Here is a 27,058-nt window from a genome sequence, read left to right on the forward strand (position 1 = left end):
AATCCTCCCCCCCCCCACCCAATCCTTTATCTCTGCATGAAATTGTTGCAAAAGGTCCCCTCAGTCCGGCACACATGGCAGGAGTGGAGAAGCCAGTGAGAATATTTGCTTTTAAAATCAACATGATTGTCAGCTTCACAAAGAAAAGAGAGGGAAAGGGAAGGGGGGTGGGGGCTGGTGGTGACAGAACCAAATGAAGGCCGTTGTGAAAAAGCAAAGATGGGTGTCTGGATTCCTGACTCTAAAGAGAGGACAGCTCTTTGTATTCATGTCACAAAAAAAATAAAAATAAGGTGAGGGTATTTTGTTCTCCTCCTTCATAGTCAGTTTTAAAACAAACAAATAGCTCGGTCATTGTATTTGCATACTTATTCATTCAACACATACTTTCCATGTAATCATGTCCCTTTCTTTAGGGGAATGGGTCTGTACTGAGACAAGCCCATGTTTAATTCTCCTTGTGTGTAAGGTCAGTGGATAGAAAAAAAAACAGCCAAGTCAAATTTTAACAGACTTGAGGGTCGATTACAATGGTGTAATTGATAGTTTTGCTTGATTACAATTTACAATATACCTGTTTGTATTGCCTTGCATTTGACCTCTTACGTCAGTGTAATCATTACACCATAATCATGACTGAGCATAATATTACTGTTAATTGTAATTCAGAATCAGCAAAACTGCTGTCTTTGTAACTGAGCATAATTAGTAAAGTAAAACCTATACCACAGTATTTATTTGCAGAAAACCAGCTTAGATGGCTTATGGCATTCTTAATATGTTCAGTGAAATTGAAATGTAAAAGAAAAGACGTGAAGGAAACAACTTTGTGTGGCTTTGATTTTCCATTTGCTTAATAGCACACATTTTAAGCAAATATAGCTGTTTATATTTAACCTTTAACAATGGACACGATGGAAAATATCATAATGCACAGATTTCTTTCAGTAGCAAACTATGCAGCTGTAATTTTAAATCACATAGAAGGCTGCATACACATTTCTTTATTTGTATGAAAGAATGGACAGAAAACAATACTGTTGCTGAGTATGAAAGTGCCTGTGAGCTGTCCATGCTGCGATAATTCAGGCCAGGAGGGAAGCATAGAGAGATTGACCCCTGCAGAGCAGCAGTGGAGGCGTAAATTGAGAATCTCAAGCAGACAAAAGCGCTTATATTGGCATTAGCCTAATAATAGGGTCTGCCACTTTACAACAGTGGCAATGTGTAATATCACCTCCTGGATATTACAGGATGGAACTTGGGCAATGCGACTTTAACAAGATAAGATGAGATACACTTTTTTTTATTTTATTAGGAAGGAATGTGCCTCCGCATAAGTGATATTTGTTCAGGTTTTATGAAAAAAGGCGACCACGAATGGCTGCAAATAGTGTGACGAGAGCAGTGTCACATCTCTGTTTTGTCTCTGAATTAAATTCTGTTCAATGCAATTCAAAAAAGCGTAAGCTTATTGGCATGCTTTAAGTTACTTCAGTATTGCAAAAGCATTGATAGAGAGGTCCAGCGTTCAGGAACAGGGAAACAGGGGACAATACACACCATAATATAGTCTTTCTCCTTCAGGAGTATCAGAGAGGGTGGGGTTGCCCCCTGAGTGTGGGCAGCGAGAAAAAGGCGGGACTGCTGGCAGGGCTTCAGCAGGATGGAGACAGTGGGATTTATTTATTTATTTTTCATTAAAATCAGAGCTCCAGAAAATGACATGAAAACAAACGCTGTGTTATCTTAATAATAGTGAGGAATAAGGAACATTTTATCACTGATAATTATGTTTCCATGTCAGACTGCCTGGCTAGTATTTAAGGGCTTTCATAACGGGATACTTCCTACACACAGATTACCGGTACAGTTTAACATGAGCATTGTATTGAATCTGGACTCTACAGTGGCTCTCAAAGGTATTCACCCGCCTTGGACTTTTCCACATTTTATTGTGTTACAAAATGAAATCAGAATGGATTTAATCAGGAGTTTTTGCCACTGATCAACACAGAAAATGTCCATAATGTCAAAGTGAAAAATATAATCTGAAAATTGTTCTAAATTAATTACAAAAACAAAACAGAAAATAATTGAATGCATAAGTAATCATCCCCTTTGCTATGACACGCCTGATTGAGCTGTGTGAAACCAATTATTAGTTGAATTAGTTGAACCAATTAGTTGAATGGAGTCCATCTCTGTGCAATTAAGGTGTGTCACAAGTATATTTTACTGATATTTCACGATTTCACCATGAAGATCTTATGCTCTGGGTTAGTCCCTCCTTCAGGAATTAAATTACCCAATCATTTAAGAGAGGTTTTGAAAACTAGCTCTGTTCAAAGGACAGAACTGCTGCGGTGGCAGAACGTATATGCCTTTAGAGGCAGGACATATACGTGACCTTAGTTTTGAAACAGGAGAAAGTACTAGTGGCTGCAAGATCTTCATGGTGAAATCATGAAATATCAGTAAAATATACTTTTTTTTTAATCGTTGTATGTGCTTTTATTATTGTGCTCTGTATTTTATTGTGATTTTATTACTATTTAAATTGTACATTGTTTCAGTGTTTGTGCCTTTTTGTTGTTTTACTATGTTTAAAATGTCTGTAAAGGGCTTTGTGCACAAACAAGCAAAGCGCTGAATAAAAACAGATATTATTATTATTATTATTATTATTATTATTATTGAACACCATGGAGTGCGCTGATGATCACCCCACATGTGACTTGCACAGTACCACATAGACAATGGGTCTGATGTGCTTGATAACCGATTCAATGTATTGATTACAGGTGGATTTAATACTGTTCTCATTGTGTGTAAAATGGTATACATGTTTGGTTTATTTATGTGTTTTGTAATGTTTCATATGGTTCTTTTAAACAAAATAACCAATTGAAGTGATTTTATTTTATTTTGAATTGCTTTGCCAGGTAGCCTACATAGATGATGCAAACCATGATTGTTATAATGATACTGTGGTTTTTACATTACAATGTTATCAGGGTCTTTGTAAACAAAATTACTTAGGTATTTGTTTTTCATTTAAATTGTTCATGCTATTATACTAGGGATTTCTGAATCACATTTATATGTGTTTGTTCTGACATTCTTCTTATTTTACTTTACATTAAGGTGTTCTGCCTGTTATGCATAGGTAATGCAATAAAAAAGTGTTTACTAATAAGTGGGACCTTTTAAATGAGTAAAGTGTTGTATGAAACTACAGAATTGTTTTAATGTTTGGTTTATGCATGTGCATTGCAATGTTTCCAATGAAAAAGCATTTATCTAAAGCAATCTGCTATTGTTTTCCTAATATCTGTGTTATTGATTTAATGGTAAAACCAAATAATCAAATACATCTGTGTAGTTTTGACTTAAAGTGACCAAAGTGTGACATACAAGGGTAATTACACTGAAAAGACTTTGTAATCCTTACAGTTACTTATTGGAAGCAGAGTTGATATTAAGTTACTGTAATTATTTCAGAAATATGGGTGTTACATAAATTTTACCGTAAAAATGATGTGTTAATTGTTATTCCAGTACACTATTGTACAATCTGGTTATAGATACTGAAATATTAGTGTTGTACAGATACATAGAATCATACACATTTCCCACTCCCCTCCTCGGTAGTTCAATGTATCACTTATTTCTTTATCTTTATCTTTCAATAGAACATTTAGTGCATTCTGGGGCAACTTAATGTAACAAAGCCTGAAAAGGTCACATGGTATTTTATGGTAAAGAACACAGTAATATACAGGCGATCGTACAACACATGTGGAGTGTAGTAACATACTGTAATGTGTGCAGTACTTCACTGTAAATTATATGGTAAATCAGAGGTATATTTACAGCATTGGTTTACAGTATATGTATGCTTTGCTTTGTGCATACTCGAAATGGCTGCTGATTAGGCAATGTATTTATATATATATATATATACAATTTGGTCCAGTTTTATTGGTTTTGCATGTTCATGTAGTGTCCTTATGGTGTGTTTATAGATATTTAATTAACAGTCTACAACTTGTACAAGTGCATGCAATGTGGCTTGCATATGACATATCTATAGATATAGCTATTAAATATTAAAGAGAATGCAGTAGTGTGTTTGTTGAACACATATACACTGAGGGAAAAAAGTATTTGATCCCCTGCTGATTTTGTATGTTTGCCCACTGACAAAGAAATGATCAGTCTATAATTTTAATGGTAGGTGTATTTTAACAGTGAGAGACAGAATAACAAACAAAAAAATCCAGAAAAAAACGCATTTCAAAAAAGTTATAAATTGATTTGCATGTTAATGAGGGAAATAAGTATTTGATCCCCTATCAATCAGCAAGATTTCTGGCTCCCAGGTGTCTTTTATACAGGTAACGAGCTGAGATTAGGAGCACTCTCTTAAAGGGAGTGCTCCTAATCTCAGCTCGTTACCTGTATAAAAGACATCTGTCCACAGAAGCAATCAATCAATCAGATTCCAAACTCTCCACCATGGCCAAGACCAAAGAGCTGTCCAAGGATGTCAGGGACAAGATTGTAGACCTACACAAGGCTGGAATGGGCTACAAGACCATCGCCAAGCAGCTTGGTGAGAAGGTGACAACAGTTGGTGCGATTATTCGCAAATGGAAGAAACACAAAATAACTGTCAGTCTCCCTCGGTCTGGGGCTCCATGCAAGATCTCACCTCGAATGTCAGCCTCGATACCTTAATGACTTGGAGAGGATCTGCAAAGAGGAGTGGGACAAAATCCCTCCTGAGATGTGTGCAAACCTGGTGGCCAACTACAAGAAACGTCTGACCTCTGTGATTGCCAACAAGGGTTTTGCCACCAAGTACTAAGTCGAAGGGGTCAAATACTTATTTCCCTCATTAACATGCAAATAAATTTATAACTTTTTTGAAATGAGTTTTTCTGGATTTTGTTGTTGTTATTCTGTCTCTCACTGTTAAAATACACCTACCATTAAAATTATAGACTGATCATTTCTTTGTCAGTGGGCAAACATACACAATCAGCAGGGGATCAAATACTTTTTCCCTCACTGTAGATTATTAATTAAATAACTATTAAATATCTATTGACGCCACTCAATCTAAAGTGATACCAAATCGGGTAATTAGGTAGAACAAGGTTTACAAATCCAGATTATAATAGAAATAATTTTAAGGCAGTTTCATTTCTGCTTAAAGGTGCATTGATCAAAATATTGTTCAAGAATGTTCTGGTCAGCAGTTTGTAATGAGTATTTATCACCAGGTAAGCCTTTTAACTCTTGCTTTAAAAAAATAATAATTATTTTATGAGGCCCCCCTTCTCCTAAGGAATCAGTGGGCAATCCAAAGCTATGCACTACATCTAAAGCACAGTGATTTATGTCTAGATCTGATACACAAAGTTATTTTTGTCATTATTGTAGAAGATCCATCTGAATATACAGTACATGGCTGGAGTGAGAAAACATCTGCTTCTTAGGCTGCACAGAAAGAGTATTTGTGTGAGTTCTAGTGTTACTGTTGGACAGATCTTGGCCCTGTAATAATTCGATCTCCGCTGATGAAGTGCAGGAGACAAGAGCCTAGATTTAACAGACACTTAAACCTACCCACGAATCACAGACTCTTAAGCTTTCATGTTTTTATTTATTCAAGACTAGAAAGTGGCCCCTGACAAATAAATATACCACTTCTGGGAACGGGTTTGTAATTTGTGAGAAACGGGCTTGTAATAGTGTCTGCCTGAAGGTCTTTTAATTAGCATGCAGCTGCTTTTGAGTCATTGAAGCACACAAATATTGTTGCCAAATTAGACAAATTTATTTAATAATTTTGTAACCTGAAAAGTATTGAATTTTACACAAATATGAAACAAAACAAAACAAAAATTCTATCACATGGGCAAAGAGATAACTTCAGTTACCTGGACCTACACACAGACCAGACAGGTGCCCAGACAGACAGATGCAAAGATTGGGGATGATGAAAAATAATTCAAAATGATCTGAAACACAAACAGCAGAGCCTGTCTGACTCGACTCCGAATTTTAGTGTATACAGAGGTTAACCCTGCACACACAGACACCTCCCCACCCACTATTCCAAGCCCTTGGGCATCTGTCAGCAGGGAAACAGTGATTGGGATTGGGGGGGGGTTGGGTAGGAGAAAGGCTGCATCTGTACAACCACGGTACATTAAACTGAATGCCTGTTATTTATGCTGTTTACATTGAGAAGTGAGGTTGTGCTGCGCTAGGAACTTCCTTCTCATGCGAGGTAGATAAGTGCCATTAAATGGACATTTTCAAAGTGAGTTTTTGCTTTACATAAAAAAAAGAGACAAAAAACAGCATTCATCAATTATTTTATGAGGCACACTTCTTATAAGGAATCATTAGGGAATGATATAAAGCATGCATTCCATTCCTATTCTCGAGGGAAATGAATTGTCTACAAATACTGTACAATCAGCTTTCCCGAGCCTACACCCATCATTAGAACTGAAAATTACAGCTTGTAATTGTTTCATGAATGTTTTTTTATTGTCATTACAATTAAAATAAATATTAAAATTGAACACACACACACACACACACACACATATAGTACATATATAAAGTCAACACCACCTTTCAAAATTTTCACCTTTTGTTGCCATATAGCCTGGAATTTAAATCCATTCTACAGTGAAAAAATAAACATTCTAGAAATATGTAGAACATCTGATAAAAATAAAAACTGGAATAGCTTGGTTGGATAAGTGTCTACCCCCTTGTAATAGCAATCCTAAATTAGCTCAGGTGTAAACAATGGCCTTCAAAATCACTCCACCTGTGTTAAATTGTGGGATAGTGGATAAATTCAGCAGTTCCTGTAGGTTCCCTCTGCTGGGTAGTGCATGTCAAAGCAAAGACACAACCATGAACACTAAGGAGCTTTCAAAAGAAATCTGGGACAAAGTTGTGGAAAGGCACAGATCAAAGGATGGGTATAGAAAATATCAAGATAAATATAAAAATAATCAATATTTTAACACATTTTCTACATTTTCTTTCTCTTGGAAGTTGTAGGATTAGGATATTACTATTACTGCATTTAAATTCCAGGCTATAAGGCAATGAGACACCTTGCAAGATGCCCCTCCCCAGACCCCAGGCGAGGTGAACTTATGGGGAAACCACCTGACCTGCTGCTTCCCCACGACTGGTTCCTCCCTCAATAAAATGGTTGATGATGTTACAAAGCTAACTTTAATAAAAAAATAAAGTTTATGCTTCCCCCCCCCATTTTTTTAATCATTCTAGTTTTGGAAATTAGCTAATGTCAAAAGAGGAACAGTGTGAGTAGAGAAAAGGAACCAAAGCAATGGTCCAAATAAAGTTTATAGTATTTTTCTCCATTGCTGATATTCTTTACAAAACAACGATATGTCCGGATGGCTAAATTAAATTGTGGAAATAAACCAAATTGTAGTCAGATCTTAACATCAACAGAACCGTACAGTGCAGCGTGTCCCAATTCAATCTATAGACTTAAATGGCACCACATTATGTTTTATGTTACCATACAGGCTTTTAAAGTTCCTTCTTTAATGTGAGTAAGCAGGAACAAATGTCCTCAGCCAAATTAATAAATCATAATTATAATAATCAAGAATATAATAACTATAATAATAATCATAATAATCATAATAATTTATATTATTATTATTTTAATGATTACTCAAATTATTATGTATTCATTTGGCTGGGGACATTTGTTAATGTTTATAATTATTATTAATAATTATTATTATAATGTTTATGTAGAGGACAGAAAGGTATTCATTCTGTCAAAGTCCTTCCTGTCCTATGTCAGTAAACTGCAGGATGCTTGTTTCACATATTAAAGTATGTGACCATATTCAATTCTCTAAACTGTTTATTTCACCAATGTTTATCTTCTTGTTGTCCTGCTAAAATATTAGCTTTATTGTGAAGATGTAGTATGAGGTTATTGTCTCCCTTTGAAACTAATACAATAAATCCTTGTATAAAAGTTCAATTAATTATTTTTCTCACAGGTCACCTTGTCAGTAATCTGTGCTAAACATGTCTTGTGATGCTAATTCACATTTGTTCCAAATAATAACAGTGGTTTGAGTAGACTCCAGTAAAAAATAAAATAAAAAAGTAAGCAACCCAGAATTAAACGGCTCTTTAGTCCTTGACTGAAGGTGCTGTATAGCTTAAAGATTGGACCTTATTATAATTCTGGCAGTGCCTCCAGACATCTATAATATCCAATAGATCTTCTGAATTTGGAATGGAGCCCCTAGTGTTTCTGTCAAGTTTTCGCCATCTCTGCTGGCTCACTACAAATACTTGGGTAGCCAGCATCTGGATCTTTGAAGATAACACACTTATTAATAAACAAACAGAACAATTATTGAAGGAGAAATGGGATTAGGTCAGTGCAAGTGCAGTTTCATGTTAGGCCGAAAGATGTGATGCTGCTCTCGCAAAGGCATACTCAGATACCGATCCAAAGAGGGGACGCCAGACTACTTGAAAACCTCTATCAGGTTTTTCCACACAATTACCGCACGGTTCCGCTCACAAATTGCTGTATCTTGAGACAGAGGCCTAGAGAGGAACTGACTTCCCTTGATTTCTCATGATTCAAGTGCAATTCATTAGCGAAAGAACAGAAAAAACAAAACAGACAAACAACAAACTAATATCCAACCATGAGACAAATATGGAAGCTTGTGTGATCAATTTGTAAAAATCAATATTTTAATTTTACTGAGTGGAAAATAAAAGACTGTTGATGATGTTACAAAGCTATTAATCTTTATTTTTCAATTTAAAAGCACAATTTAAAGACAAGAAAGGACAAGTATTCTGCTGTTAAAGCGGGTGGGGGGCGCATTCAGACAGTGAAAGCCTTTAAAAAAAAGCCTTAACTATAACGATGGTGAACCACACGAAAAGCTGAAATTAATACAAACTATTTTGATTGACTGACATGGAATACAGCCATGTCCCCCTATTTTTCCCCTTCTTCATAAAACAAAAAACTGCATAAATATTTGATGCCAGTCCTGATCTCATTCCAATTCTGCATGGGGCACATATATGGCAGTGCACTAGTCCCCGATATATTGGACCCTTTAAATAATTCATGGCTAAACAAAAGTCAATAAAATTGGCCATACCTCTGGTCATTACGATTCCTGCCAAGACTTTGTGACGTGCATGCAAGGGTGTGCAGCTGTGAGCCAGTTCGCTGTATTTCTCTGCCACCAAGTGGAATATTGAATCTGCAAACTCCTGCAAGACACAATCAGTTCCTTATTTCCTTTATTAAACACTTACGCACATACTTTTCTGCTTATATTCTGTTTGTCTACCTAGCGTCCCAAACACCCCGACGCTAGTGAACGCAAATCCCTCTGAGCAGTCAGATTGGGTAGACTCCATCAACCTGCTGGAATATAAAGAAGGTGATTATAATGGCATTAGTTGAACCTAGAAGACAGTGATGTTTAGTGGAAGCAATTTCACACATCAAATGAGAACTTCCTCATTTTCTTCTTCTTCTTTTTTTTTTGTCGTCTCACTTATCTCGATTTCACCTAAAATGTAAAGCACAGATTTAGAAGCATTTTATAATACTAAATGAAAGCAAACAAACACAGACTACACTTGTATTATTTCCATTTACTTTTTAAGGTGGTTTTCCATGCAATGGTTTAAAAATAAAAGAAGAAAAATCAAGGCCGATTTCAGTAATTGTTCAATTTTTGGGTGATGGAACAAACTCCCAGCCCCAGAAGTGCACATTACCGTATTCATTTTACCTCTGTTATAGCCTTTACACAAGAATTGTTCACATTTAAATCTAATCTACGTGCATTTTAGAAAACCACACGAAGTGCCTTGAGCGTAAAAAATAGTCAATTATACTTGATGTAGAGTTTAAATTTGATCCAGGCTATTTACTAGAACCTATTTCCTTAACACAGACAAACATCTTTTTTTAAAGGCTATAAAAGAGCCTAAAAGCTTTCAAATGAACCATCTGTTATTCCAGCTATCCCACCTCTACCGCATTTCCCCCCCATTAAAGAAACTGTGCAGCATACATTTTTTGAACTGGAACAGAAGCTCTCCAAATCGCGGCCATACTGTTTGGCAGATGTTGCCAACCTGCTCAAACTGGCTTCACACATTCTTGACCCCATGTATGTAAGGCGGTGTTGTAATTATCAGCTCGCCCTCCATATCCCTTGGAAAGCACAGATTATTAAACAGGAAAACAAGGACAAGAGCATTCTGCAAGCCCCGGTCCCCGTTGTGTACTCAACAGCACATATTTTTAAAGAGGAAATAAATAGATAATGGAATGAATAGCTAAAGGAGTAATTAAATATTTTATGGTCCCTGCAATGAAAAATGCAGTTAAAGGGATTAGGCTGCAGTCGTGGAAACTATCATATGCCATATCTGTGTACGGATGATTTTTTCTATATTTGTTTTCTCATGGGGGCAGGGATGGTGGATCAAGATAAATGTTTGAAGTTTGCATCTTTACTAGTAATCAACGTATTTTTTCAAGTTAAAAAGGACAAAGTTGGCTACGTTGCCTTATTCATGTATCTGTATGCAACAGGCCATACATGGATATTAGTATAGGTACTCTACGGTAGAGACATAGAACTGGTTCCTGAACTTAGTTTGGTAAAAGTTTCCCCGTTGATCGGGAAGAGGACTTCATGTTAACAGTGACTGATAATTCCAACATCTTTCAACTACCATCCAGGAAAAAAGGTCCCGGTTAGGATTTAATGTTATTACCTCAGTTAGCGGGAATTTTACAGCACACAGACTAACAGCATAGGTCTAAATTTGGTTTAATGTCCAGCAAGAATACTAAAATAATGGAGGCTTATCATCAACTTAAAAAGGCTAACTTTAACACGCTTTGAAGGGATTGGTTTTCTACCGACACAGAAATGTACCTGGTGTGCGACGTTGCTACTCCAAATTGAATACTAATAACAATAGTTTAACAGTGATTGGTGCAGACATTAACACGCTTCATAAGGGTAACTGCTAAAACCTGTCAGGAAGATTGTTTATGACACCCAGGAACTCCCAAGGTTAACATCAAAAAGCAGTGCAGGGTGATTAATGGATGCCCCTGGAAGAGCATGAAGGCGTTTAAATGAAGAGAGACTGTTTGGTAGGAGTCCCATGCACATTTCTTATCCACAACTTCATCTGCAAGAAGAGGAGGCTCAGCCATGAATGGAAACAATAGGAAAAAGGAAAAAGGAAAGAGCCAGGATGTCTTCCCTAAAGCCCGGCTGTTTTAGGGCTGCAGGACAGAAGAGTGCAGTGTGGAAAGGAGTGGAATGCACACAGAATGAGCAACTAGAAAGAGCTGAGAGTCGAGAGAAATCAACTTGGCAATGAAGTGGCGAGGAGGAGGATCAATAATGATTTGTTTCCGTTTCAGCATCAAGGCTTGTTTCACGGTCAGTTTTGTATCCTACGGGCCCATATCAACGCCGCGGTGCATCAAGAGCATTTTTCAAATAGCACAAACTCTCTCTTGCCGTGGCTGGAAAGCCAATAGAGTTCTTCCATTACAGTAGTGGCCAATTCAACCCCTTTTGTGTGTGTGTGTGTGTGTGTGTGTGTGTGTGGGGGGGGGTGCGTGAAAAGACACAATGTCCTGTGCTGGGTCACCTGTTGAGAATGGAGTTGACAACCACCGGCAAAACTTGACACCTAAAGAATACAGAAGCCAGTAAAGAGACTGTTTGGAACAGTGGGCATGAAATTAAAAGGAGGCAAATGCTGCAAATGGGCAAGAGCACCACTCAAGCCCCGGGCCTCTGCACGTTTGTCTGCAAGTCTGGAAATACGGAGTGAAAATACAGATAGAGGAGGCTAACAGAATCCACAGCCTTAGAATGTCTCAGGACCTCCCTTGCCAGACTGGATAGCCGAAATGGCATTAAATGTCAAGTGCAGAGTCATCTACCATCTCAGCATCTTCACCAGCTGGAGTCTTGCATAAACTCGTTATGCACCATGATCATACTTGATATATTTTACACACACACACACACACACACACACACACACACACACACACACACACACACACACACACACACACACACACATTCACACACACGCACACACACACACACATATATATATATATATATATACACTCACCTAAAGGATTATTAGGAACACCTGTTCAATTTCTCATTAATGCAATTATCTAACCAACCAATCACATGGCAGTTGCTTCAATGCATTTAGGGGTGTGGTCCTGGTCAAGACAATCTCCTGAACTCCAAACTGAATGTCTGAATGGGAAAGAAAGGTGATTTAATCAATTTTGAGCGTGGCATGGTTGTTGGTGCCAGACGGGCCGGTCTGAGTATTTCACAATCTGCTCAGTTACTGGGATTTTCACGCACAACCATTTCTAGGGTTTACAAAGAATGGTGTGAAAAGGGAAAAACATCCAGTATGCGGCAGTCCTGTGGGCGAAAATGCCTTGTTGATGCTAGAGGTCAGAGGAGAATGGGCCGACTGATTCAAACTGATAGAAGAGCAACTTTGACTGAAATAACCACTCGTTACAACCGAGGTATGCAGCAAAGCATTTGTGAAGCCACAACATGTACAACCTTGAGGCGGATGGGCTACAACAGCAGAAGACCCCACCGGGTACCACTCATCTCCACTACAAATAGGAAAAAGAGGCTACAATTTGCACAAGCTCACCAAAATTGGACAGTTGAAGACTGGAAAAATGTTGCCTGGTCTGATGAGTCTCGATTTCTGTTGAGACCTTCAGATGGTAGAGTCAGAATTTGGCGTAAACAGAATGAGAACATGGATCCATCATGCCTTGTTACCACTGTGCAGGCTGGTGATGGTGGTGTAATGGTGTGGGGGATGTTTTCTTGGCACACTTTAGGCCCCTTAGTGCCAATTGGGCATCGTTTAAATGCCACGGCCTACCTGAGCATTGTTTCTGACCATGTCCATCCCTTAATGACCACCATGTACCCATCCTCTGATGGCTACTTCCAGCAGGATAATGCACCATGTCACAAAGGTCAAATCATTTCAAATTGGTTTCTTGAACATGACAATGAGTTCACTGTACTAAACTGGCCCCCACAGTCACCAGATCTCAACCCAATAAGAGCATCTTTGGGATGTGGTGGAACGGGAGCTTCGTGCCCTGGATGTGCATCCCACAAATCTCCATCAACTGCAAGATGCTATCCTATCAATATGGGCCAACATTTCTAAAGAATGCTTTCAGCACCTTGTTGAATCAATGCCACGTAGAATTAAGGCAGTTCTGAAGGCGAAAGGGGGTCAAACACAGTATTAGTATGGTGTTCCTAATAATCCTTTAGGTGAGTGTATATATATATATATATATATATATATATATATATATATATATATATGAATACATTGCTCATCTCTAGAGAGTAAACAACTACAATTATTTAGTATGAAAGTACCTGCCAGTCATTGTCCCCCCACTCCCTGCCCTCACCCCCCAATCCCTCTTTATTTCTAATGTAATGAAAAATGCCACTGTCACGGTGTCAATTTTACAGTTTTCTCTCAGAGGTCAATACTGTGCCAAACAAAACAAATGCCCCTTTGGGCACATTATCTGACATGGGGTACAAACACTGCATCATCTAAAATAAAGCAGAAATCAACCGTTTGCTTTAAGGTACACCTCTGGTTTCAAAATAGTTTGGTTGCTGCACATTTCCAGCCTTGAAACTCCCACTCACACTGCCCTCTGATGTGACATAAGAACAGCCCATGTACTAATACAGCAATACTAAAACCACTGCCAGAAAATAAGCAAAGATGACATTAACTCCATAATGTAATGTAGGAGAAAAAATACAAGAAGTAAAAAGAAAATAAATAAAAACATGCTGAATGCCAAAGTGTGAAGGGATGCTAAATCAACACACACTGCATAAGTAGCTGTGTATGATTTTGTTACACGACTTACTTTACACTTTACTTTACACCACTTTACTACTTTACACTACACTTTACACTTTAAACATTACACTACTTTACTACTAGCTTTTTTTTTCAGTGCAAAGTTTTATGATCATGTCGGAACAAAATCATACACAGCTACTTATGCAGTGCGTTTTGTTTTAGCATCTCTTCACACTTTGGCATTCAGCAGCACAATTTGCTGGAGATTAAGGTCCCTTGCATCAGCAGATGCTTACTGTGCAGCAATCTTTCTAGCGTAGCAACTGAAACAAATGCATTAACATATCTGCGAACTACTCAAAACTGCACCCCTGGATTCCAACTTTTACAAAAGTCACAAGTAACGTTAAAACAAACTGGTTGCTTGATATGCTATTTTGGATTTTGTTTTTCCAGGCAGACATTACATTTCAAATCACAAGACGTATGAAATGAATGCCAGAAGCGCAGTTTTGGTTTCCCATTTGTAATTTCAGACACTGGTCCTCAAAACAAAGTAAATAACAGATACAGCACAGGTGTTCGAAACTCCACTGTTGGCAAGAAAGAGAAAAAATAAATACATTTTTGAGACAGAGTTTGATCTAATTAGAAATTAGATTAGATCTAATTTCCCTGTCAATATTTCTAAGGATTATTTGTATTGTGCATTTCACCTAATTTGATTATAACAGATTACCTTTTTCAGGTGCTTCTTTCACGTAAATACACACGTTTTCCACTTGGCATCAATACACATTTGGCAAAGGGGATATTTCGAAATCCTCAAATTAATAAAAAAAAGTTTGACAACACTCACATTCTGTTTATGTATCAGTATTCTATATCTAATTCATTATTTCAACCTGTTAAGCATGGGTTTTAGAATTATAAGTTATCTTACAAAGAACTATGAATCACCATTTCAGTGCCAAAAGAAAGCAATATCTCATTTGCATTAATATGGTAATATCTAGAAAACTTTCAAGGTAGTTCAGTGCTCACTCTTACATTTATAGATCCTTTTTTTCCCATTAATGAGTCTCTGCAGTTGCAAAAGATTTTCATAATGGCTCTCTAGTGCAGAATCCGTCTTTGTTCCGACAGTTCCGAGAGAGACTGGAGAATGGGTCTTTTCCACAAAGCTAGTCTGAACCTGCTTTCTCCAAAAAAATAAAGTTTTATGAATCTGTCAGCTGTGTGTAATAAATAGTAGCCTATATTTCAAACCCTAGCCCTTATAAATGAAATCCGCGGTAAAGCATAAGACTAACTTGCAATTAAATCTATGCGCTGGAGAGAAGGCGGGAACATACATTTCGGGGAACACATCCACGAAGCCATGGTACGCTGCTATATCAAGTTAAAAAAAATGTAATCATATGTCCCCATGTGCGACCGCAATTTATTCAAAACCCCCTTTCCCTATCTTATCAGGCCCTGCCAGAGCTGCGATGACTGCATAAAAATGGTCCATGTCTTCTATTTCTTTATAGGTATTTAACAATTCATTCTCCCAAGGTTTTAATCACGTCTCTTTGGGGCCTGTATCGCCAAACATTTCCGCAGTAAAATCGACAGCTTTTGAAATGTGATATCTATTCAGAGTGGGAACCTAGACTTGCAGCCTTATATATATATATATATATATAGTTAAAATATAGTAATATTTTAGCAGTCTGCAAGATGTAGTTACACATCAAAAGAATCACATTTTCCTCCTGTTTGTACTGCACTGCTCCTTGTCACTAAATATTCCCGTCAAAGTCTTAGAACTGGAACTCTGGACACAGGCATCTTAAAATTATCTTTTGCCGCTCACTTATTGCTTTTCATTTTGTTGCCGCTGAAAAAAATGAAAAAAAAACAATACTGACAACCTCTCCGGAAGATGAACTGTGTGCAGATTTTAAAGTGCGATACAATGTTGCCTGTAACCATGTCCAACCTTTTGTAACATAACGTCCAGATGGCTCCACAGCCTGTGCAACAGACTTTACTCAGTGACGCCTTTATCACTATCAGCAGGGTGTTGTCTGTCAGACCAGGCGAGCTGTGTAACATAAAAAGCATTTCCTATTAGCCACATGCTCGATGCATTGCAATAGATAAACAAGTAAATAAATAAATAATGACCGAACAAATAGTGAAAGTAAGAAGAAAACAAAAACATGAGCCTTTGATCTGCTTTCCCTCCCACTTAACGCATGAACAGAGTGCAGACTTTCAGGTGATGCCCGAGGGTGGATTGTAAACAGCACGATCCAAACAATGCAACTGACGCCACCTGGGTGAGTTTTGGAAGAACCTTCTGGCCTGAACCAGACAAGGTCAGTTTCACTGAAGGAGAAACAGGAGTATAAAAGGCAAAGTCACCTGTTAAAACATAACTGCTTACAACAAGGTAAAGGGCAATGGAACTCACATTGCAAAGGCCCACAAACAACAAAAAACGACCCTAATGCTGGTGGGAAAGAAATTAAGCTAGTCAGTCAGTCGATCGGTCTGTTGGTAAGCCAGTTGGTTGGTTGATCAATCAATTAATTAAATGTTAGTCAGTCTGTCAGCCATCAGATGTGCATTTGAAGCAATAAAATGTCTCTCAAAGCTGTCTAATGGCATGCCCAGGTTCAGGCTGTTCTAGCGGGGACAATGAGTCACTTTTCCTATGATATCATTCATTTTTCAGTTTTCGGCAGCGTCAGGTGACTACGGTGGCCTGGTGCTTCTGAAGAGATGGCCCACAAGCACCTGAAACTACTGCTGCTGTATCTTTGCATAGACTGCTGCCTCTTGTGGTTTCCTGGTCCCAGTGAGTTCTCACCAAGGTCATCCTATGACTCTGCATTTACCAGGTGCACTTTGAGACAGGATGGGTTTGCCTTTTCAACAGAATGAAACTGACATTAGCATCAAGCACCATGACTTTGCTAATCTGAGCATTGTTGCTTGGTATAGTTAGTGTCCATCTTAACCAAGAGTTGATGACAATTAGGCTTGAACTGCTATAACTGAAGCTGAAGGGACTTAGTTTTGACAGCTTCATGACGCTGCCCTAATAAGTGCTGCGCAAATATGAAATCCAGGTAAGGAATTTAGACAACATAATTGGATAATTTCCATTTACGGAATTTTACGTAACATTTAAAGCTTTTAACAGGAAAGAAACAAAAACCCTCATATACAATTCTATAAAATCAACATACCCACCCCACTGGCCTTCACCCACCTCAGTTCCATCCGCTTCACAAAACAGTCAGATTTAGCACCGTTACCGTGTTGGCAGTGTTTTCAAGTTGGCTTTTGAGAATAGAGAGGAACCATGAGGGACAAAGTCCTGGCCTGGCGTCCTCTCCATCCGGAAAAGTAGTGCTACAGGCTCAGAGACTGTGCACACATAGAACTGTTATCTACATATACGAATGGTTGCTGTATTAGAATAAACAAACATGTCCCTGGAACCAGTCAAATAAAGTGGAACCCCCCTCCAACAAAAAGACCTCAAACAAACAACCAAACGAATTCAGGCTTAATAATCTGTCCTATCTGTGGAATAAATAAAGAGTGTAAGCTGTTAACCTTTTTGAAAGAAGAAACAGTAATTCAATCAGATAGCACATGGTTTGCCAACGTATTCAAGGAGCCATATTTCATTACAAAAAGCGTTCAGTACTAATGTCTTTTACAGATATGCTGCAAAGAGAAATGCATTTCAATTTACAGTAATCTTTCCTTTTCTATGATTTAATTAATCTTTCTATCCTTTATTTTTGCATTTGATCCTTTACAAAAAAAAAAAAAATCGTTGCATATTTAAATCCTTTTTGATTGTAAATATTTACATAGGGTTATACTCCTGCTATTCCACATCATAAATTTATTTAAAATGTCTCAATGATTGCAAATAACATCAAGTTAAGATGCTCTGCTTAATGCAGATTTAGGACCATGTGCCAGAATTCAAAACCCCTTTGTGAACTGAGGGAGAGAACAGCTTTTCCGCACCTTTCAGCTTATGGTAGGCCTCACTGAGGTTTGGATACTGTAGACGTACCGGAGATACACCTATGGAGTAAAACCAGAATGGTTCACTGAATTGTCTGTTTGTAGTAGGCATAAACATACTTAAAGGCAGGGTTACAGTATTGTAACACTTTGGAGGTTTTCGGGCCACAGCGGGATGGGGACTCGAGCCCCATTCTCCTGCGCTACACTGCAGTGATCTTACTGCATCACTAAAAGTCCCAGGCCTCTAGCAAGGCTTGAGATCGCTACAGTATATTAAATATAAAATGATGGACGATTCACCATGATTCTGTGTCAAAAGCTGTCAGCATTATACTACACTCTTTCTACAGTGTTTCCAGCTTACTGTGCTATTGCTTTTCATTTTGGTGTCACCCACACAACTATTTTTGACTTTCTCAAAAAATATTCTCAAATTATTTTTCCCATTCTCGCTCCAATTTGGAATAGCCAGTTACTGAACTCTGCTCACCTCTAACCTGCAGGCAACCGAGAAGCTGGGGGCGCTGCACTATGGAGGGGCGAATTATACCCAGCCATCTTTCACCCTCCCTCCCTAGGTGGCAATCAGACAATTATGCACTGCCCTCTGGGAACTCATGGCCAATACGGGATGGGAGACCTGCACACTGTAGCAGCAACACATTCACTCTGGGTAGGGGCTCTAACTGCTAGGCCACCGAGGAGACCCAGCAGCGTACTTTTCAGTAAAAATGCAGTTAGTTTGAGGGTTAAGGGCAAGGTGTTGGGGATGGGGCCCTGGGGCTTGGGTGTCCTCAGCCAATGTCTGCTACGTAGTATTGACTGTATAAGAGGAAGAACATATTTATTGACATTGAAACTCCTTTGATCCACTGACGAAGCTAATAGGGGGTCCTGGAGATACCACAATGGATGTAGGCTGTGGAGGATTACGTGCATCCTTTGTTTCTGTCCCCTCTAACCTCCCCCCATATCCTGAATACTTTATCATTACGCATAAATGGCTGGAAAGACTGATCACCAATCTATATATTGCTTAATAATGTCACAGAGCCTATAACGCACACATCTTTGATTTTTACAGTACATTACCAAGAGTACTGCATAGCATGACTCCTTATGAAGAGATAATGGCACTCTTAAAGAAAAAAAAAGAGCAAATCTAACATGAAGGGATTTCATATTACAGGGTTTGTGCTGCGTTTTAACAAGCACTGCTTTCATCCTGCAAAAGGAGGGCAGATGCTTCTTGTGCTGTAAGGGTTTGTTCAGAAGCAGCTCATTAATCATCTCATGATTCAGGATGACCTTTGACCTCCAACAGATTGCCCACAAAAAAGGCCAAATTACTAATGATCAGTTGTGCCATGGAGAAGTCTTAGAAAAGCCACCATTTCTTTTATCCTTTTTTTTTTTTTTCACCCTACCCCCCCAACCCGTCGTCTCTGGAGGATTACCAGTCTAGCTTGCATAATGCACAATGATGGAGAGCATTAGGAGACAGAAGGGTGAAAGGAAAAAAAAAAACTTCTTCACATTTATCTGCAGAGTGTCTCGAAGTCCTTCCGAAGGGCCGTGACTGTGCCACGAGGGAAGTGCGCTCATTCCTTAACACCAGCCACTCAGCTTCACAGGACTGCCTGGCAGAATACACAGGAGCGTGGTCACCCTGCGGCTCCATACTCACGCGAACAGGTTCACTTCTACTTCCAGGCAACACCTTACCTGCACTGCTTTGTTACCCCTCACCAAAACAGGCACTTGGAACATTTATACAGAAGTCATTATTTGCATTATTTCCGTTATCGTTGTTTGCAATTGAAGATCAGTTACAGCCATTATTCACCATCAGTTAAGTAGTAATAAATCAGATGTAAAAGCTAACTAGTACATTACATTCTGGGCAAATGATCTGTTCACTGGGTCTGACTGGTACCTAGGAATGGCAAACAAAAAGCTGATCAGTGTTACCCCTTAGCCACCGTTGGTAATTATGATTTTGTGGGGGGCTAGGGGCGGCAGGGACCATGCTTAATTTATCAATTTTAAGGGCAGTTTTGGCCCAGTGTGTCATTGATCATGCTGTCATATCACCATAGAAACATATACTGTACATACAGCACACTCTGACATTGGTAATGCAGCCTTTTTTTTTTTTTGCTGGGTATCAAATGTTCCATTCATTTAGCGGGGTGCCAAACGCGCAGCATGGCTGACTGAGTGCAAAGCATACCTGGGTGACATGTCTAGCAGGCCTGCCTCTCGTAAAGCCCTCCAGCAAGCCATACATCATGAAATATTGATACGGTTCCACTACGCTGCCACACCTGACATTTGATTCATAGCTTAAGGTGTTCCTTTTTAATTCTAAACAGTCAACAAGGGATCAAGGGAAAATGTCAAACATGCACGGTTTCAAAAGCACGAGTGGCATATCTGAAATTAGGCGAAAAGGAGAGAAAAAAAAAAGATGAAGGTAACTTTTGTTTTGATTTGGTGGCCTGTCAGGGATTTACCCCCCTCCCCCCTCCACAAACACACAAACATGTCTCCCCTGCCTCCATCTATCCTTCTATCCCTGTTCCTGTTTTGTTTTTCCTAGGCTTCAGCACTCTTTTATCAGGCAGGTTGCAAAGCCCAGTTCGTCAGTCGCCAGCTTCCCTGGGCGCCAGAACACGTTTTCGAAAAATGTTTATCTCCGCAAATATCACCTGCCTCTCCAATATTGCATTCGCTTTGCCTTTTCACATCCCAATGACTTTTTATTATTTCCATTGACCAAAGTAAATTAAGAAATTGTTTAAGGCCGCTCGAGATAGCATGGCAAAAAATCAATAATTGGATTTTAAGAGACTTCAAATGGCTTGAATGCATTCATTTTCAACGCTGTTCCGACCCCCCCCCAACCCACCCCCCTTCACCACAACCCCCACCCCACCCGACAGAAGTCATTTTGAGCATTAAATAGCCTCTTTGGTCTGGAACACTGTATAATTTATAGTTTAAGTATAATTGCATGTTTATGAGTATTTCACTCTTTTCCCTGGCACACTGTTTCAAGCACTTACATGTAATTTAATGAATTCTGCTTATAATAATGACATTTTATTGCCTGCAAGTCTCGCAGTAAAAGGCCTTTATACACTTTGCATAGATTTACAACCGCAGTAAAAAAAAAAAAAAACACATCTTGTTGCCACAAACCTGTCTGATCTATCTCACAGCGTCTTTTGTGGTATACCTTATCCAGTGCAGAAATTAAATAAAGACCCTTGGGGATAATAAAACAAGCATTTTCTCATCCAATATTTTTCTTCAGTTGTCTTATAAGTCTTATAAACATCTATTTAAATAGTTAAATGCTAGGTGTTATGTGATTCTAAGTTGAATAGATGGGCACCCTCTTTGCATTAATTAAAATGGAATTGGATCAATGTATATAATCATAACAGAGAATTCAGCAGAAATGTGGCATGTTTAATATATAAATAGTACCTATTTTCAAAGAGGATATTTATTAAACATATATGTATATTTGCAAGTTATATATTATTTAAAAATATCCTTACCTTTTAGAAATATACTAGCATGGTGCTAGGAGGGGCCCAAACTGGCCAACACAATAGTTTGGAGCATGAAGACAACTAATTAATTAAAACAACCTCATGTTGTCTTGGAGAGCTTTATTTATTTATTTTTTAATTGCCCACATAATTGAGTTGATATGTCATCATCACTCTTGTAAAAGTGTATAATTAGCAGGCACAGCTCCGAAACCCCATATCCTTTGCCAGTTGCAATGAACGCCTTATCAGACCACATTCAGTGTGCTCTCTTTTCTCTGGGATAGTAAAAAAAAATGATATGTTGTGTTGGTGGTGATGCACATTTGTATTCCCCCCCCCCATTCTTAAATCAGAACCTAGCGCACGTAAGAGATCGGAGACAAGAAATATCTAATACTGTCAGACAAAGGCTGTCAGCTCCAATCAAGTACAAGATTACTGCAAGTTACAATGACTCGGGTTGGATTATACCTGATCGAAGAATTCCTATTCCTGTAAACGTTCGGTGCTACAGAAATTGCACACTTAACAACATTTTGCTCCGTAAGCATTTAATACATCACTCTGCTGAACAATACTGTGAGAATGGGCCTTTTTTTATGCAATGGGGGATACCACTGAGAACACTAAGACTCCCTTAACTTGTTACCTAAACCGGGTTAAAGACTGGGATATTAGCCCCCACAGCTCTATAAATCCCTTGGCTTCAGTGTTCTGACATTAAAAGGTTGAATCATCCATGTGAGAAAGAAATGGAACACACAGTACATCCATTTAATCGGTGCAGCCATATATATATATATATATATATATAAATACAAATCATTCTACATCGTTCTCTAGATAGCTGGGCTGTTTGGTGTATCATGTAATTATCATGTGATCTGTCAGGTAAATGCAGTTGGTATTCGATTCACCTCCTTGTGCAAATGCATTAAGCCCATGTTAATGCAAACTGGTTATTAAGAAACCACACATCACTTAAGTGCTCTAAACAGGCATCATTAAAAATAACAATCTTCCATGATTTATGGACTAATTGAGAAACTTTTTACACTTGATCTGTTTTTGCAAGTTGAAAAAAAAAATGTAACACCAATCAGGGTATTGTGTCAAGCAGTGTTGTTTTTTGGGAAGTGCAGGGCATCCCTGTCAATAGCTTCTAGAGCTGTAACCTATGACTACTTGTTTCTCTCTAATTGGGATGCAATAACATCATGACACAGCAAAGATACTGCACTGGCAAAATCCCTGTGATGTGAGTCAGCTAATGTTTGTAAAACCTACTACTCTTATTAGCAAGGAAAACACATTTATTTTAGCAACAATACATAGCAAAGTTCCAACATAAAATTTACAGTCGGTGAGATAAATAATTGTACTACTCTGCCCCGATTTTCTTGGCCACTATACAGAACTACACTTGTAGATTTTATGGGCCCTTTAAAGTAGTTTATTATTCCATGTTTCATCAAGATAGATGTTCCCTCCTTTAACACAGATTTTTGGACATCCAGCAAATTACACTCACACCATGATCTGAAAGTTGTTTTACTGTTTTCCTGTTGAGAATCATTCTGCCTACAAGTAAAACATAAATGCTGTCAGCTAATACAATCCCTGATATTATGTGGATTTGTCGGCTTTTTCATAGAATCTGTAAATGGTTTAAATGCCTGATGGGGTAACAATGTCAGCGGCAATGAAAGAATCTTGCTCGTGATCTTATAATAGAGATCCACACACTAGTATTGTGCATTTAATTATCGTCTTTTGTACCCGCCTTTTGGATTTTGATTTGTTTATGTATTGATTCGTATGTAGGCTTAATCAAAATCAGGCATGCAAACCAAAGTACTAGGATATTGAAAACTACACATCAATGAATTAACAACAACATCCAAAAACAGAAGACCCTTTCTATCTTCTGAACACTCATTTACTTTCATTCAAATCACGACATACAGCTTTAATTTGAAATAATAATAATAATAATAATAATAATAATAATAATAATAATAATAATAATAATAATAATAATTTCAAAAGAAATCTATCTTTGGCAGTATATGGCAAGCCCATTCAAAATTCCAATTCCAATTATGTTTTGCCATTTAAATAATAGGCTCTACCGGAATTGGAATTGAATTGAAGAAGGAATTACAGACAGAACTGTGATGTAAAAACTGGCACTGACCCCAACTCTGGAAAAATGCGAGGCCAGGCCGTAGGCTTCTTTTCCCTGCATGGTAGATGATACATATGATAATTCCACAAGAGGGAGCCTAATAGTTGAAAGAGGGCTCCATCCTGAGTCTTGCTTTATAAAATCCAAACAGTCTTTTCTCTTTCATCCTGAGCACCAAATGCCTGTAATGCTTCCACCCGAGCACACATCTCCCTCCCCACACATTAGAAAGCTGAGGTTCTGGGTTATTTTTTGGCTGTCAGAACTAAATGAATGGAGCAGGCAGCTGGATACATGTACACCTTTTCTAAAACAGGAAGGAAGAAATGGATTTCCTGTGTAAGTGGAATTAACTAAGCGGCAAGACACTCCAAAGAGTCATTACCGCCTTGTAATGATTCAAACGGTGAGAGCAAGACAGTGGACCAGACAACACATAAATAAATAAAGAAAGAAAGAAACAGTCAAAGTGCTGTTGACGGCTTTTACCTGGTTTTCCAGTACAATATATATTTTTTTCTTTCCAGCATTAAGTGCATCTCTGTTATCTATAATGCAAGGTTTTCCTTTGTGTTTACACCCTGTCATCTCCCCAGGTTCGGAAAACACATTTTCAGCATTTACAAGCAGACACATTGAATATAAAAGCATGGGGACATTCGTTAAGGAGTTAAGACGGATGGTGTAATTGAATTTTTAATATTATTGTTTCTCATCAATTAAAACAAATCCTGTCCACAGAAACTTTTGATTTGTTCTAGGCTGACTGTAGTGGTTTTGCATGACAACATTTCTTTAAGCTAGTCACATCACTGCACCAAAACCATTAGTCAATTCACAACCACTGTGATCTGTGTATTTCTAACATGTATGTGTATACTATTTCAAAGTCTGTTGAAGTGAATGGAGGATATTTTCGAAAACAGTTTGAAAATATCTATTTTATTTCCTTGCTAAGCTAATGGAGTAATTGTTTGAAAAAATTCAAATAAAAAAAATAAAACATTTAAGTTTTTTTGGAAAGTCATTAACAGTTGTTAAGCCTTCCGAAGACAAAAACCCTGTGCATTACTTCCTGAGTTTATTTAGAGGTTATCTGAAATATTCATAGAGAAGCCTTCAGAAAATGGCAAACTATTCTAAATTGTAAGGATTCCATAATACCCTGAAACCAAACTCTGATCACTAATTAATCCTAAAGGTGTTTTGTTCCATGAGGGTTCTGATTTTCCCCAAAGTGCCAGCTATTTTCATTCATCTTTTAATCTTTGCCTGAATCTTTTATTTTTTCCCCCCACCAGTTTCCCTCAGAGCCAAAAAGCATTTATTCTCAGACACCAGAAGCAATGTAAATTGCTGTCAGCATTAGGAAACGCAACCTTGGAATGTCCTGGTTTTTTTGGTTTCCTAAAAAAAAAAAAATCACAGATACATAGAATGGGATTAAAAAACTAGAATATTATTTTAAGTTATTGGGTTGCCTTTCTGCCTAAACAGGAAATAAATGGGTTCATCTCATTTTGTGGAAATCAAAGCAGTCATTAAAATATCTACTTTGAGTTTTTGCTGTAGCATTAACTAGCGCAAACGATACGCTTAAGGAGTGTGGTCTGCAAAGCTAAGCAATTTCCCAATGTGAATTAATGTATGTTTCACAACACAGAATAAAGAACCTTTTCATTTGCTCTCTTCCACCTCGCAGGGTAGTGATTACAATAAAACGCTGCCTAATCTCACTTGTAGCAGACGCCAGTGTGGTCATTTCAGCTCCCACACTCATTTCAACAAATTATTATTCAAACGCCTGGAAATTTTGTTCTTGCCGTTATTTTTTATGACACATAAGCAAATGGAAGCTCATTATCATTATTATTGTTATTATCACCATCCATCCGTCCATTTACAACAACCGCTTCATCCAGTACAGAGCTTAATCCAGCGGGCACTGGCCAAAAAGTACAATACACCCTGGATGGGATGCCAGCTAATATTATTATTATTATTATTATTATTATTATTATTATTATTATTATTATTATTATTTCTCCCCCATGTTTCCTATGTCAAATGAAAAATAGAAGAACAGTGAACTTGCTTTTGTTTCTTTTGCAATGCAGGGATGGAAAGTGAAGAAAACAATATCACAGTTGTACTGGAAGATTTACCTGGACTATCAGAGAGAAACCCATTCATTTCACTTTTGATTATTTTGCAGTTAGGGAAAAATTAAATGAAAACCTTGTGACAGCTTAAAGAAAAAAAAAACAATGGAACAATCTCTGTAATGAAAGTGGTAAGTAGTTTACTAATGATTTACCTATCTGCTCAAAGTCAGATATCTTGCTATTAACAGTTAATGACCGTGGATGAAGTGTAGTGCATGTTCTCCTCAGTAGTTATACAGACAGGGACCGGTGAAGCAGAAATGGCCTATTAAGAACTTGTGTAAGTTACACGGCTTTCTAAATGTGTGACACCATTGAGGATGTGTCTGCCAGAGCTGAGATGCCATGCACCATTCATTGGCTGTAAGCTGGATGTCCATTTACTTTCAAATAGGTTATTTTGCAAGAACTCGCTACTGCCTGATCCAGCACACCTTCTCCATGTGTTAGTGGGAATTGGAAAGAGGTCTATGCCTGCTGCAGTGGCTAACGATTGCTGACATTTCTCCCTACTTTTAATGTATCTGATTTATATTATTAATTTTATTATTAATTTAATATATGTAAGGTTATTCATGTTGGTTTATTGAGGGTTGGGGCTTGGAGGCTGGGATTGGTGGCTTGAGAGTGGGGTGGTTGTCTTTTTCAGTTGGTGTACAGGAGAGTTTGTGCAATTAAAATAAGAAAAACCTGTGACACAGTATGCCAATAATAACAAAGACGAATCATTATTCCACAAACACTGTTTTCTAATGTCAAGAGCTATTTGGGGTTTGAGTCGGTCATTGGGAAAACACAGCAGATTGAAAGGCAAGGTAACAAATAAAATGGGTGCTCTTCACATTTATTTAGTAATTGTGCTTTGACATAAGTTGTCCTGTACACTTGTACAGGTGTCCTGAAGCAAAGCAAAGAAGCATAGAGAAATGCATACTTGGGAAATAACAGAAAAATAAATAAATGGATCATAGGACAAAAAAAAAATCTGACATCATAGAAAGAGTGAAATTGTTAATGAAACTAATGGTCTGGACACATTGCGAGAAGAACAGATCAGG

The 27,058-nt window shown here is 38.0% G+C and overlaps 1 protein-coding gene across 1 annotated transcript in view; it reads right to left on the reverse strand.

Moving 5' to 3' along the window:
• Nucleotides 1-27,058, reverse strand: part of adarb2 (adenosine deaminase RNA specific B2 (inactive)) — a 73,805-nt gene that overhangs the window by 23,106 nt on the left and 23,641 nt on the right. Inside the window, exon 4 of the mRNA XM_066689991.1 lies at nt 9,228-9,342. Coding sequence (XP_066546088.1) covers nt 9,228-9,342 — 115 coding nt within the window. The remainder of the gene's footprint in view (nt 1-9,227; nt 9,343-27,058) is intronic.

The sequence above is a fragment of the Amia ocellicauda genome, chromosome 2, assembly GCF_036373705.1.
Source record: "Amia ocellicauda isolate fAmiCal2 chromosome 2, fAmiCal2.hap1, whole genome shotgun sequence".
Classification (NCBI taxonomy): Eukaryota; Metazoa; Chordata; class Actinopteri; order Amiiformes; family Amiidae; genus Amia; species Amia ocellicauda.